The sequence below is a fragment of the Myxocyprinus asiaticus genome, chromosome 40 (assembly GCF_019703515.2).
Source record: "Myxocyprinus asiaticus isolate MX2 ecotype Aquarium Trade chromosome 40, UBuf_Myxa_2, whole genome shotgun sequence".
NCBI classification, from domain to species: domain Eukaryota; kingdom Metazoa; phylum Chordata; class Actinopteri; order Cypriniformes; family Catostomidae; genus Myxocyprinus; species Myxocyprinus asiaticus.
Genome location: NC_059383.1, coordinates 34,502,167 through 34,516,605, shown reverse-complemented (window position 1 = coordinate 34,516,605; position 14,439 = coordinate 34,502,167). Strand labels below are relative to the sequence as shown.

The window sequence follows — 14,439 nt, the reverse complement described above, 5'->3', positions numbered from 1 at the left end:
GCAGCTGTATTAGCCTTACAAATGCCACATCATCCCCCTGGAGAGTGTGTGTGTGTGAGAGAGAGAGAGAGAGAGAGAGAGAGAGAGAGAGAGAGAGAGAGAGAAGGACAGTTTAACTGGACTGTGCAAAGTCACATGTCTTCCACGGAGCCTGATGACACTGCAGAGGAATAAAGAACATGGAAAAGGTCTGTTAGCTTTAGCTTGTTAGCTTTACCAGCAAGCACAAAATGTTTTTACACAGTTACAGTGTTTACAATGGTGCATTTTGCTACAACTGTTTAAAAACATAGAGGCCTAAAATACATGTTTTGTAGCAAAAACATGATGTACAGTTCACGTTTTTGGATTAACAAAAATGGTTGTACCAAACTGCAACTTTGAGGAAAGATAACATTCTTATCCCAAATATGTCTTTTTTTTTTTTTTTTTGTGACATTTATGTAACCAAAATAAAAGCACCTGGCAGGTTTTTTTCATTTACGTAACCTCAAAATGTCAGTAGATAACATATATAACATACAAGAAAACCAGACCAAACTGCAATGTTTGTGGAACATTTTTCAAAATAATGCAATTAAAAATCATAATAATAATAATAAAATAAGCTCATTTGTTAATTATAATATTTAATATTTGATAGATAAAAAGATCATATTTGGATGTTTCAGAGACATAGTGAAAATTCATCTTTGGCAGCTAGACCAGTTTAAACCAGCTAAGACTAGCAAATCATCTTAGGCTATTTTAAAATGTTTTTTTTATTTTATTTTTTATTTTAATTTTTTTAGTAGGGTTATCATCCATCAAATCATACTACTGTTTATATGGGGAAGCAAAATGCTGAATATTTGGATGATGCAGTGCTACTTTCTGCAAAGTGGTAGTCAGATATGTGAGCATCTGGCAAGCCGTTGTGCTGCCGTCGTTTGGTCACTAATAATTTATCGTGTCACACGCACGCACGCACACGCACGTATGCACACGCACACACACACACACACACACACACACACACTTATGTCAGTCCCCTGACTGTGCACACTCCCAGTAAATGAGATTCTGTGTCTTGAAGAAAACTTTCCTATATTGCACACTGGGTAAGAAGGTGTGTGCCAAGAATATATATATATATATATATATATATATATATATATATATATATATATATATATATATATATAATATAGGTACATAGTGTATAAATGCATAGAGAGCAAACCGTAATTGTGACAACAATGCAGACAAATGCAATGTACTACAACATGACAAATATATGCAATGTAGCACACTGAATTCTGTATTCTATTATCCATTATGCAATGCAAAGACATTTTGTCAAGAAGCAAAAGAATGCTGTCATACTCAATGGGCTTTCTGGGCGCATTGAAAAACGTTCCAAAAGAAATATGTTATTTCTTTGTGTTTCACTGTGGGTAGCATTTGTGCTGGTGACTGTTCAAGCAATCTGTCATCCCATAGAGGCATTGCATGTCGATTTTATTCACAGAGTGCTGTGACAAATCTGTCCTCACAGTGAGGGTATAAAACGCCATACTATCATACTACTTGTACTATTTCTGCAGTATGCACTATGCATTATGTGCTGTTCACAGTATGCACATTTTCTGTATGCATACAATTTCATTATTTGAATGGACGTTTTACAATAAATAAATAATTATATTACTATTTCTGAGATTAACTGCATGCCATTTGCTGAATTAAAATGCAATCTAATGAGGTCTTGTGATAACAAGAATTAGGAGTGAATGTCATTGCATACCGCATACTCTCTCACATACTGTTTATAATAAAAATAGTGGGCAGTAGACATTAAATCCTGTGTAATAGGCAGTAAGCATTGTGCTAGTATTAATTTCTGAACATAGCCCGATTCTTAGACATCCAGTTGTAGCTAAAAAAAGTGCCTTCATTTAAATGTCTATTGCAAGACAAGAACAATCTCATGCACAAAAGCTCTGTCATTTATTCACGTAGGCACAAGAAGAATGATCAGAACAAAAACAAGTTGATAGGATGGTTCTGAGTTAAACTCTTGTGCAGCTGGTTGGGAGGCTGAACACAATGATGTCTTGGTGTAAAGTTAATTGCACAAGGCTCTGTTTAATTTCACCAAGCTGTCATTAAACTCTGCAATGGCTGTCAGTGACTCTGTCATCCACTTCTTTTGCATTAGGTTTGGGCGTACAATGTTTTGTGTTTTAGTCGCTGGATGTATTCATTAATTCATTTAAAGGAATAGTTTTCCCTAAAGTAAAAAATTAAAAATTAAATTCATTTTCTCTCCCTCTTGTTGTTCCAAACCCATACGTATTCTTTTCTCTGTTTAATTGTTTTTTAAGGATGTCCCGTTTTCTGATTTGAATGCAATGGCAGTTGATAGTGACTTACTTTAAAGCAAAAGGAATAAGAAAAGTATAATATAAGTAGTCCATGCGACTTGTGCATCATAATCCAAGTCTTCTGAAGACATACGATAGGTTTTTGTTGAGTAACAAGCCTGCAATTTGGGTGAGCTATTCCTTTAATTCACAAGGTGACACTTTGTGGTCCATAAATGGCTTCATAATTACTGCTTAAAAAAGTATTCACTATTATTTAGTATTTATTATTACTGAAAGTTGTTTTACAGCAGAGGGAGCTTTACTATGAAGACGTCAATGTTAAGATAATTTATTTACGTACACAAGGTTGCTATGGGAACTCTCTAGTGAAATTATTTGTGCAAATATAGATTGTTCTTTTAAGTGTAAAATGATTTTTAATAATAATATTAATAATTTTAATAATTTGTAATATGGTGTCTGTCAATATGGAGCCCTTATCAGGTCTTTTCATCTGTGTAAAGCAGGCTTTTATGCCGATAAAGTAGTTGAAATGCTGTCTTCAGTTTGTGACAGCTGCCTGTGGTCAGAACTCTTGAAGAGTAATACTACAAAGCATTAACCACCCCGAGAAACAGCCATGACCTCATCTTTCACACAAATGGGTTTCTATGGCTGCCATTAGCCAAAAAATCTCAGAAACATTCCACGGTTTCCATGGACACATCAGCTCTCCATTCCAAGATAATAATAAAAAAAAGGTCTTTACAAACTATTGTGCTGTGTGCTTAGATAATGGCCTGTCTGCTTACTATAAATTGCTATTTTATTTTGTTTAAAATAAGTAAATAAAAACAGTGGTTATTATTTTTTTTATTTTATTTTTTTTGTGCAGATTTATTGTCTATTTTTATTTTCTTTATGGTCCAAGAAATTTGACTGATTTTGCTTAGTCTCAGAATGCTTTCGTTGTGTATGTGTGTTTGTGTGGATGCCTGCCTGCATGTATTAGGGTCTGTATGTAGGGTTTTTCCTAGCCCCTCCTAAAAACCTTTTTTTTTGTACCTCACCCCCCTCCACTATGGCCATCTGCTGTATATCCAACCCCACAGCTCTGTCTGCTCATGTAATCTACAGGTAGATCCATACAGGCCTGAATCAGTCTGATATGATGAAAAGAGATGCTCTCTCTTTCAAACAAAAATTTAGCCGTAAACAAGTTGGAAGGTTCCCACAATCATGGAAAACCTCGAAATGTACAATGAAAAAAATTACAAGTTTACGGCTTGGAAATGTGAGGATGGATGGATAGAAATGCAGTTTTGATTTGTTTTTAGGATAAATATAGATTTTGAGGTTTTGAAGGTTTTTACTGTAGAACATGCTGTTGCTTTCTGTTCATAAAGATGAAAGCCATGAGAAGAATTTCAATCACTGCTACATTTCCTTGTGGGTGTCATCTTGGTGTTTATTTGATTTTTTTAAAAAAATGTATTTTAACAAAGGCACTTTAACCTTTTCCCGTGCATATTAACAAGGTTACAAAACAGAATTTGTTCAGTTAAGCCTGTGGGTCTCCTGCAACAGTCCTTGAATCATTCAGTCATAAACTTCAGCAGTCTTCAGATCAAAATGGCCTCTGTTAGCACTTTCTGTACCTGGTTTGATCGTAAAAATATAGTGCTTTTGACAGACGGCTGTACTGCTGCCTGCTGCATTAACTGGGCTGTTCTTCTGCCACGCTTAGGGGGATAGCATGTTAAGAAGATTCAGTTAGTTGTTTAGGGCCCCTTTGGGCCTCTGGAGAGACACTGTGGTGGTTATAAAGATGTGGTGTAAATGATGCTTTTTTAACTGGAGGATAATTGTTTTTGATTTGATTTGGCAAAAAAAAAGAAAAAAAAAAAAAAAGAAAAAATGTAAGTCTGGGTGAAATATATTCAATATTCTTTTTTTTTAAATATATTTTAATTATATTTTGTTGGTGAAATTATGCAATATGGTAAATATTGCAATGCACTTTTTTATTTGGCCATTATGCTTCCTAAAGACTGGACCAGCTCCTTGTGTCACAATACAATATTTAAATAGCATTTCTCATTTAAACCTCAGTAGCAAAAATACAGATACTGTACACTGAAAAAAAAAAAAAAAAGATTTTATGGTGAAGTAAATATAGCAGAAAAGATTTAGTACTTTCTACATTAAATAAGTTAAAGCACAAACCTGCAAAACATTAAGTAAATTCTACATTATTACTTAATTACAACATGTAAAAATTAATGTTCTAGCTTATAATTAAATATTATTAATGATTGTTTGTTATCTGTACAACATCATGGATTAATCCTAAAGTAGAAAAACTTTTCATATTTATTTGCTAATTTAAATACATTTCACAGGTAAATTAAATAAGTAAATTTTACTTAACTTTTCCAAGCTGGTGTCCTTAGCATGCACTGGGCTTGAATAATTAATGAGCTTGCATGTTTTTAATAGCTGCGTTCTAATTCACAGGGTCCCTACGCAATGTTTACTGCTCCCTACTCAATGGGCATGGGATATCTGTTAAAGTTCAGTTCACTTGACAAAATGGTTAAATTGGAATACCCTGCAACGCCATCAAACACAGATAATGCTTGATTTCGTGCATATTTCAGGGTTCAAGTAAGATCACACCAGATCACGTGTAAATGCATATAAATGCACTTTGAATAACCTAATATCTATATATACTGTATATATATACATTTATATACTACATCCACATGTATTCTTATAAATCTTTCTTGTTATATATTCAATTAAAATATTTCTCCAGACTTGTAACCCGTAAGTTAAATTAATGTTGCTGCTTAATATAAAATATAAATGTTATGTGGTTATTTTATAATACGTGTGTCTTCTTAACTGTTATATGACCAGTTGCAATGATAATGGATGTAGTGGTTGCATCTCATGTGTTTCACACTTACTGAACCACATAAAGCAAACCTGAGGTGAATTAAGCTAATTAAAATGCCAGTGTTTCAAACCGATTTTGTTTATTTGATTTTAGCGTTTATTTTTGCCAATCTGCGTCAGTACCCTGATGGTTTGCAATGAGTGGTGGGTAATATTTTCTTCTCCACTTCCTGTTTGTGCATCTTGAGTGTTCAGGTCTGCATGCACAGCTCTGGATCTAGTTTCTATCTCCATAAAAGCAAGATGATGTTGTCTAATAGACAATATACATAGCATGCATTAAGCTTCTCTGTGTGTTATGTAGCGGTGGTGATTTTAATTCATTTCAGTGACTCGAGTCTTTTGAATCCATTCACCAAAAAGATTTGTTCAGACTTGTTCACTGATATGCTAATTAACCATTTCTGTAAGTTACGCCTTTGCGGCTGTATATGCTGCCAAATGACTGTTTTTTTTTTTTTTTTATTGCATTGAACCAAAAGCAGTCATTCACGGCCAGAACAAGTCTAATTATCCTTTATTAAAATGTATATATCTTCAATTCTATTAAGAGACTTCAGCACTGCAGATTGCACCATAAGAGTTGCCCCTCAAATGACAACAAAGAAATGTCTATCATACTGTAAACGCGTGAGCACAACTTTTTATCAAGCTATACAAAAAAAAAAAAAAAAAAACAATACTAGCCTAAAAAATAATTATGAGTTTCAATAAAGTCCGTATGTCATTGTAATGTGTGGTCATCATCACTCACTTTTATTCATAATTAATCTGACCCCTTTTCTTGTTGAACGAGATTGACGAACTGAATGAACAACATGCCTCCTCCTCTAGTTCAGTCGAACAGCCAATCCTCATTCACGAATGAGATACTTGATGCATTCATTTCGTTCGTGAAGGAATGTACCAGTATATTCAGTTCGTTCACGAACAAGACTGGTTCAGTAAAGGGGTGTATTCGGTCAAACCAATGGTTTGTTCCTTCACATCCCGCTCTCGAACACTATTGGCATGCACTTTAGTCAGTCTTTAAAAGCAACAGAAATGGAATTTTGATGTCTAGAAATGTACAAAGACACTTTAAAATTAGAGTGTAAACACCATAACCATTTTCACCTCAAATGCCAGGTCTCATTTTTCCTATATTTTGTCAAATGCTGGGCTTAGTTCAATTCAATTCAATTCAAAGTTATTTATAAAACAACAGATGTTGACCAAAGTGCTGTACAATACAAAAGGGTAAAAATAGCAATATAATACACATAAAACACAAAAATAATACAGAAATACAAAGCATAAACTCTAGGGTTGATTAAAAGCTGAGGTGAAACAAAATATGTTTTCAACTTAGTTTTAAAGTCATGTATTGTTGATGCTTATCTAATATAAATAGGTAAACTGTTCCACAGTTTAGGGGCAGCTACCGCAAAAGCACGGTCGCCCCTCATCTTCAATTTAGCCCTAGGGACTATCAAGAGCTTCTGATCAGATGATCTGAGGGATCTCTGAGGATTGTGCATATGCAACAGGTCAGCAAGGTAGGGAGGCGCTAGTCCATTTAGGGATTTAAAAATGAAAAGAAGCATTTTATAATCAATTCTAAATGGAACTGGCAGCCAGTGAAGAGAGCGTAGAATAGGAGTAATATGGTCACTCTACAGGCCCCTGTCAGCAGTCTGGCTGCAGCATTCTGGACCATTTGCAGTCTTGCAAGGGAAGCGTTGTTAATTCCTATATAGAGGGAATTGCAATAATTCAGGCGAGCAAAAAATAAAAGCATGGATAACCTTTTCAAAATCCCTAAAAGACAGGAAAGGCTTTAACTTAGATAAAAGTCTCAATTGAAAAAACTAGTTTTAACGACTTAATTTATCTTTTTATCGAACTTAAGTGCGCTGTCACATACAAAGCCTAAATTTTTAACTGATGATTTAAGGAAAGGGGCCAAATGTCCCAAATTAACATTGACAGAGCCCGCCATCTCAGAAGGGCCAAACATAACTAGCTCTGTTTTCGAGTCATTGAGGCTTAAAAAGTTTAAAGACATCCACGGTTTCACATCATTTAGAGAGGCCAGCAGGGGATCTAATGCATTCCTTTTATTCGTATTCAGTGGTAAGTAAATTTGGATATCATCTGCATAACGGTGAAATGATGCTCCATGTTTCTTAAACACACTTCCTAAAGAAGCATGTACAGAGAGAATAAGACAGGGGCCAGAATAGAGCCCTGAGGAATGCCACAAATAAGAGGGGCCGAGACAGATGAGAATTCTCAAAGACGAACTGAGAAACTTCTATTTGAGAGATATGATTTGACCCAGTTAAGATCATTTCCACAAATACCCATGCACCGCTCAATGCGAGAAATGAGAACACTAAGATCTATAGTATCAAAGGCTACGCTAAGATCTAACAGCACCAGAATCGCCAGATTTCCTGCATCAACTGTTAAGAAAATATCGTTAAAAACTTTTAAAAGTGCTGATTCAGTGCTATGATAAGTTCTAAAACCTGACTGAAATGCTTCAAGAATATTATTTTTATCTAAAAAAAGTCTGTAACTGAGCAAGTACCGCTTTTTCCATGATCTTAGAAATAAAAGGTAATTTAGAAATAGGTCTAAAATTAGACCTAATTAGAGAAGATTAGTTTATTTATTTATTTTATTTTTTGGGATTTTTCCCCATTTTCACCCAATTTGGAATGCCCAATTCCTTTGCTTTTAAGTCCTCGTAGTCGCGTCGTGATTTGCCTCCCAGTTGCCTCTGCGTCTGAGACCATCAACCCGCGCATCTTATCACATGGCTTGTTGAGCGCGTTGCCACAGAGACATAGCGCGCGTGGAGGCTTCACGCCATTCACCGCGGCATCCGCTTTCAACTCACCACGCGCCCCACTGAGAACGAACCACATTATAGCGACCACGAGGAGGTTACCCCATGTGACTCTACCCTCCCTAGCAACCAGGCCAATTTGGTTGCTTAGGAGTCCAGGGGTGGTAGCCAGCGTCTTTTACCACTGAGCTACCCAGGCCCCCGAAGATTAGGTTTTTTTTAAGGAGAGGCTGCACAACTGTATGTTTAAAATACTCTGGTACAGTTATTGTGACCAAGCTTTCGTTTATTATGGACAATAGACTAGGACCGACAGTTTCTATAATTTGTTTCAGGAATCGAGTCGGAATAGCATCTTGAGGTGAGGTAGTTGGCTTCAGATATACAACAGTCTCTTTAAGAGTGTGAAAAAAGATGGGTTCAAATTGCGATAGAGTAGCCAAATCTAAAAGAGGAACCGATGGAGCACACGCAGGTTGCTGGATGTTAGAGCTGACCACTGCAATCCTATCAACAAAAAAAGTTGAGGAAGTGGTCACATAATTTTGGGGACATATCAAGAGACATATGTACAGGAGGATTGACAACTGAACTTATGGTTGAAAAAAGCATTCTAGGTCTATGACAATTATTGGCAATAACATCAGAGAAATATTTAGACCTTGCTGCTTTCACAACTTTCTGAAACTTTGATAGAGATTCTCTTAGGATTTCATATGACACCTGAAGTTGTCCTTCTTCCATTTACATTCTGATCTTCGACATAACCGCCTTACAGAGCGGATATCATCATTTAACCAAGGGGCTGATTTGGGTTTATCATGTTTCATCCTCAGGGGAGCAACAGAGTTCAAAATCTTTGTACAGGTGGAGTTAAAAACATTAACATGCTCCTCGACACTTCGGTGAGATGAAGAAAAATCTAATTCTGAGGATTGTAGTGCCTCTTTTTATGCAGCAGTAAAATCTGAAGTTTGAAGTAGAGCTAAATGTACGAAACCAGCAAACAGAAGAGTAGAATTTCACAGGACAGAAAACAAGACAGATTTATGATCAGCAAAACTACAGTTGCATATTTAAATATCACAAATCGACAAACCAAGAGACAAGACAAGGTCCAATGTATGCCCACGAATATGTGTAGAGCCTTTCACCAGTTGGTTGAAACCAAAATAGTCAATAAGATTTAAAAAGTCTTTAGCCATAGAGTTCGTTGGACAGCATACATGATTATTAAAGTCCCCAACAATTAGTATTCTATCATAGTTGGGGACAATACCCCCTAAAAAGTCAATGAATTCATCAATAAACTCCCTGTTGAATCTGGGGGGTTGGTACACCACCGCACACACTACAGGGTTCACCAGATCCAATAAAAATACTTGCAGTTCAAAGCTTGAATAAAGCTCCGTCTTTTCAAAAGTACAGCTAATCTTACTTCTAAAAATGGATGCCAGTCCACCATCCCGTCCAGTTGCCTGAGTTGAGTTAAAAAATGCATACTCTGGAGGTACAAGTTCTGAAAAGGGGCTTATATCTCCAAAATTTAGCCAAGTCTCTGTAACAAGTAAAAAATCTAGGTCACGAGAGGTGATAAAATAATTTCTTATTAACATCTTATTAACCATCGATCTCGCATTTATCAGAGCCAATCCGATCGGCGGCTGATCGTAATCCAGCGAAGAGTCACTATCCTGCTGCGATTCATGACGCAGAGAGCGAATGTTTTGTGGATTAACTCCCCCTCGTAAAAAAAACTAGGTGACTGGCGAATGCAGATATCACTGGAAGAGTTATTACCAAGACAAAGAAAAAGTTCAGGAAAAGCTTATTAATATCTTACACTGCACATCAAACACAACATTTCCATTCGTTATTCATGTCATTTTAACTGTATTGTCTTCAGTCATTTTTACACATTCCTAAATTGTGGATTATGTTTTGTGTATACCTATAAACTTGTCTTCATGCATTTAACCACTTTCTTTCCTTCTTGAGTGTTTGACTCACATGTCGAACTGAATGAACATCATGCCTCCACTCGCTCAGCCAGTCAGCAGATCTTCGTTCACAAATGAGATGTCTGACTGTGTCATTTATTTTGTTTGCAAAAAAGTTTACCAGTACATTCAATTTGTTTAACTATAATTCATAATTCAAATGCATTGATCTGATTGCACCATTACTCAGACATTTTTATGGAAGTCCATGGCATTAAAATGTTTGCTTTAAAATAATGAAGATGTGTTTTGATTATTGTAAAAACTGAAATAAATAAATATATGAAATATATATAATTATAGTTATTGCCCAACCCTAATTTGAACCCTGTACAATATTATTTTCTTCAAAATTTGCGCATTTAAATTTCATAACAAAATTCCATCAAATGTAATAATTTTTTTGTATTTAGTAATTTCATTTTGTAAACAATAAAAAGAAATTAAAAAAATGAATTGATGACATTTTGTTTTGAAACCGAAATGTGTAATCGGCTAAAACTTCACTACTAATTTACATGAATCAAAAAGACACTGACACAAAGAATCACTCAAAAACCCTTACACAAAACTAATAACAACACCTCTTGTCACACCATCATACAATACCCAGGTGGCCGGCACTTCATGGCTGTCTGCTTTTCATTTCTCAGTATCCTTAGAGTGAGAGACAGGAAACAGCTGAGACGCCACCACCCATTATCATATAGTTTAGTTCTTCCCTTTTGGCATCCAGGTAAAGTTGCTGTTTGAAGACAAAATTTTTAAAATTTAATTCTGAATAATTTCATTTTAAGCATAATTTCTGAATATGCTTTAATACAATTAATATCTCCAGTTATTATAGAACACTAATGTGTAATATCCCAGTGAGCTACTGGCTACCTTGTTTCCTGCTTTGCTTTGGATTTAAAGCCTCACAAATATTGAGTGCATTGGTCCTCTCTAATCCGGTATTTTCCCGCAGAGAGCAGCGGTTCTTCAATAGTTAATGAGCACAGTTTTCCTGGGCGGTAAAGGAAGGCAGAGAGAGAGAAAGAGGGACACAGAAGTGAGGGAGACTAGAGGGGAAAGAGTGAGTGGCTCCTTGAGTCAAACTCCGCCTCCATTCGTGGATGCTGAGAATCAGTGACCAGTCAGTGAATGGTTTCCTGACGCCAAAGTTATGTGGCCGATTTCTCTCTATCCATCTCTCTCTCTCTCTCTCTCTCTCTCTCTCTCTTTGCTGAAGTCTTTTTGATTCACTGAAAATAACCGACTCATAAGAGTAATTTGTTTGGGAATCACATAACACTAATAGCGCTGTGTGTTTTGCGATGTAGATTCAAAAGATCCGGCTCATAGGAGCCATTTTTTGTTCAGGAATTGGACTTCATCGGTCACGCAGTGTGTTTCACACCTATAGATTTAAAAGGACCAACTCATAAGACGTTCATTTACGTTCATAAATCGGACTACACTGGTTGCTATGTGTGTTTTGCGCTATAGATTTAAAATAATCGACTCATAAGAGTTATTCATTCAGGAATTGGACTACACTGGTTGCTATGTGTGTTTTGTGCTATAGTGTTAAAAGAATTGACTCATAAGAGTTATTTGTTCATGGTTTGGACTACACTGGTCACGCTGTGTTTCACGCTATAGGTCTAATAGAATTGACTCATAAGAGTTATACGTTCAGGAATTGCACTACACTGGTCGCGCTGTGTTTCATCAGAGGCTATTTAGCAGAGACGGGCCACTTCTATGAATGGGAGAAATTGGATCCCCCAACCAAGAAGCTCTATTGCCCAACAATCAACGTTTTTTAGCGTAAGATGAGGTAAAGAAGCACAATTTATGATTCCAGTATTATCAAATTTTATTGCTAATTTGAAATATGTTCTTTGATCGTAATCTTGACCAATCGTTTTTGAGATTACGGTCTTTCCCCCATTCAAGTAGATAGGAGCTTCACTGTCATGACTGGAAATAGCCTCCCGAGAGCATTCCAAAGATGGCCGACAGTGGACTGACCTGCTAGAAAGACTTTGGTTTCACGCTATTGATTTAAAAGAATCGACTCATAAGAGTTATTCGTTCAGGAATCGGACTACACTGGTCGCGCTGTGTGTTTCACGCTATAGATTTAAAAGGACTGACTCATAAGAGTTATTCATTCATGAATTGGACTACAGTGGTCGCGCTGTATGTTTTGCGCTATAGATTTAAAAGAATTGACTCATAAGAGTTAATCATTTTGGAATCGGGACTACACTGGTCGGGCTGTATGTTTCACACTATAGATTTAAAAGGACTGACTCATAAGAGTTATTGTTTCATGAATCGGACTACAATGGTCGCTATGTGTGTTTTGCGCTATAGATTTAAAAGAATCGACTCATAAGAATTAATCATTCAGGAAACGGACTACACTTGTTGCGCTGTGTTTTGCGCTATAAATTTAAAAGGATTGACTTATAAGAGTTAATCGTTCAGGAATCGGACTACAGTGGTCAAGCTGTGTGTTTCACGCCATAGATTTAAAAGGATTGACTTATAAGAGTTTATTGTTCAGGAATCGGACTACACTGGCCACGCTGAGTGTTTCGTGCTATAGTTTTAAAAGGACCAACTCATTAGAGTTATTCCTTCAGGAATTGGACTACACTGGCCACGCTGTGTTAATGAGTCTTTATGACTCTGTATGTGACAGAATTACTGTTAGAACTGTTACAGCATGTAGCTCTGCTAAATTCACCTCAGTAATGGATTACACAGAAAGCTGTTGCACAAATTGGTTTGGTTAAGCACAAACTGATTGCTGCATCAAAGTTAAAAGGCACTTTGAAATTTCATATCTTGAGAGGTAACTTTTTTTGGGCAATGGGTAGATGATTTTATGTGTTATACATGTGGTATGTCATGAATTCCATTCTGAGCTCTTTTTGTGCATAAAGCTTTCATGTATATCATACTCCCAAAGTATTCTCATTAACACATTTTATTCAACACATTAATATTCCTCTCTCTCCCTTTATGCACAGTGCTGGATATGACGCCATTCTGGACAGAAATGTGGCGATTAAGAAACTCAGCAGACCCTTTCAGAACCAGACGCACGCCAAGAGAGCATACAGGGAGCTGGTGCTTATGAAATGTGTCAATCACAAAAATGTGAGTGGCAAATCGCAATATTTCTCACTTGTTGGCCCCATAGGGCCGCAAATGTTGCTAACTAAGAACGGTTTCCTGTGGGACAAAAAATGGGAAAACCAAACCCTCAGTTAAATTCCATTCAAATCTCAGGACGTCTTTTGATGTTTTTGGAAAAATGGACAAGAATTTGCTCCTGAATATTGACAATGAGAAATAGTAAAAGCCACTGAATTGAAATTACACTATGATTTCAACTGTTTCATGCTATTTGTGATTCAACTGGCTCAGCCTGCTGGATTAATATCCCTTGAAAATACCCGAAGTAAAAAAATAGGACAAAATGAATCATATTTACTTAGACAAGTATACTGTATGTTATAATGCAAATTTAGTGACAAGATAAAATTGGACTTCAGTATTATTAATATTTTAAAACACACAGGCAAGCAGATATGTAGCTTTTGTCTAACCATAGACGTGACTAAGATGACAACCATGCTGTTAGGGAAGATGCGGTGCCTGTCACAGCTTGAAAATAGGAAGTGTGGAGCCTAAAGCATGACCAGCAATCACAGAGAGAAAAAGAGAGAGATTTGGGAGGAGTGGTATTGGTTAAGGAATGACCTTTTTCTCTCTCTCTCTGAGTCTCTGAGACTCAGGTTATAAAGAACAGCTGGGATGTGACAGAAATACAAATGTTGTTCTTCTTTCATTTTCACCTCTTATTGACCCTAAATTGCTCTTTTATGGATCTTTCAGTCTCTTTTCGAAGAAAATAACTGTGGGTAGAGTTTACCTACATGTGATAGTAAATCAGTAATTTGTCATCAAAGATGTATAATTTTAGTACAATTGTATGACTTAATAAAGTTCTATTGTTTTCTCCTCCAGATCATCAGCTTATTAAATGTCTTCACACCACAGAAGTCTTTAGAGGAATTCCAAGATGTGTAAGTAACATTTGGGAACTTTCCTGGCATGAATGCAATTGATTATATCATGTTAAAGCAGCAGTGTGAAATTACTGTGTAGCTAGCTACACCAAAGAGATATTTGAGCATTGTAAATAAAATGCATTTACTTTCCCAAAATGAAAAAAATAAAAAAATAAAATAAAATAAAAATAAAAATAAAAGACCCGCACCATTGGTCA

General features: G+C 36.1%; 1 protein-coding gene across 10 annotated transcripts in view; it reads left to right on the top strand.

Moving 5' to 3' along the window:
- LOC127430781 (mitogen-activated protein kinase 10) overlaps window positions 1-14,439 on the top strand; it is an 85,311-nt gene that overhangs the window by 37,463 nt on the left and 33,409 nt on the right. For all 10 annotated transcript variants that reach the window (XM_051680843.1, XM_051680839.1, XM_051680837.1 and 7 more), the window contains exons 4-5: window positions 13,175-13,304; window positions 14,178-14,236. In XM_051680843.1, coding sequence (XP_051536803.1) covers window positions 13,175-13,304; window positions 14,178-14,236 — 189 coding nt within the window. The remainder of the gene's footprint in view (window positions 1-13,174; window positions 13,305-14,177; window positions 14,237-14,439) is intronic.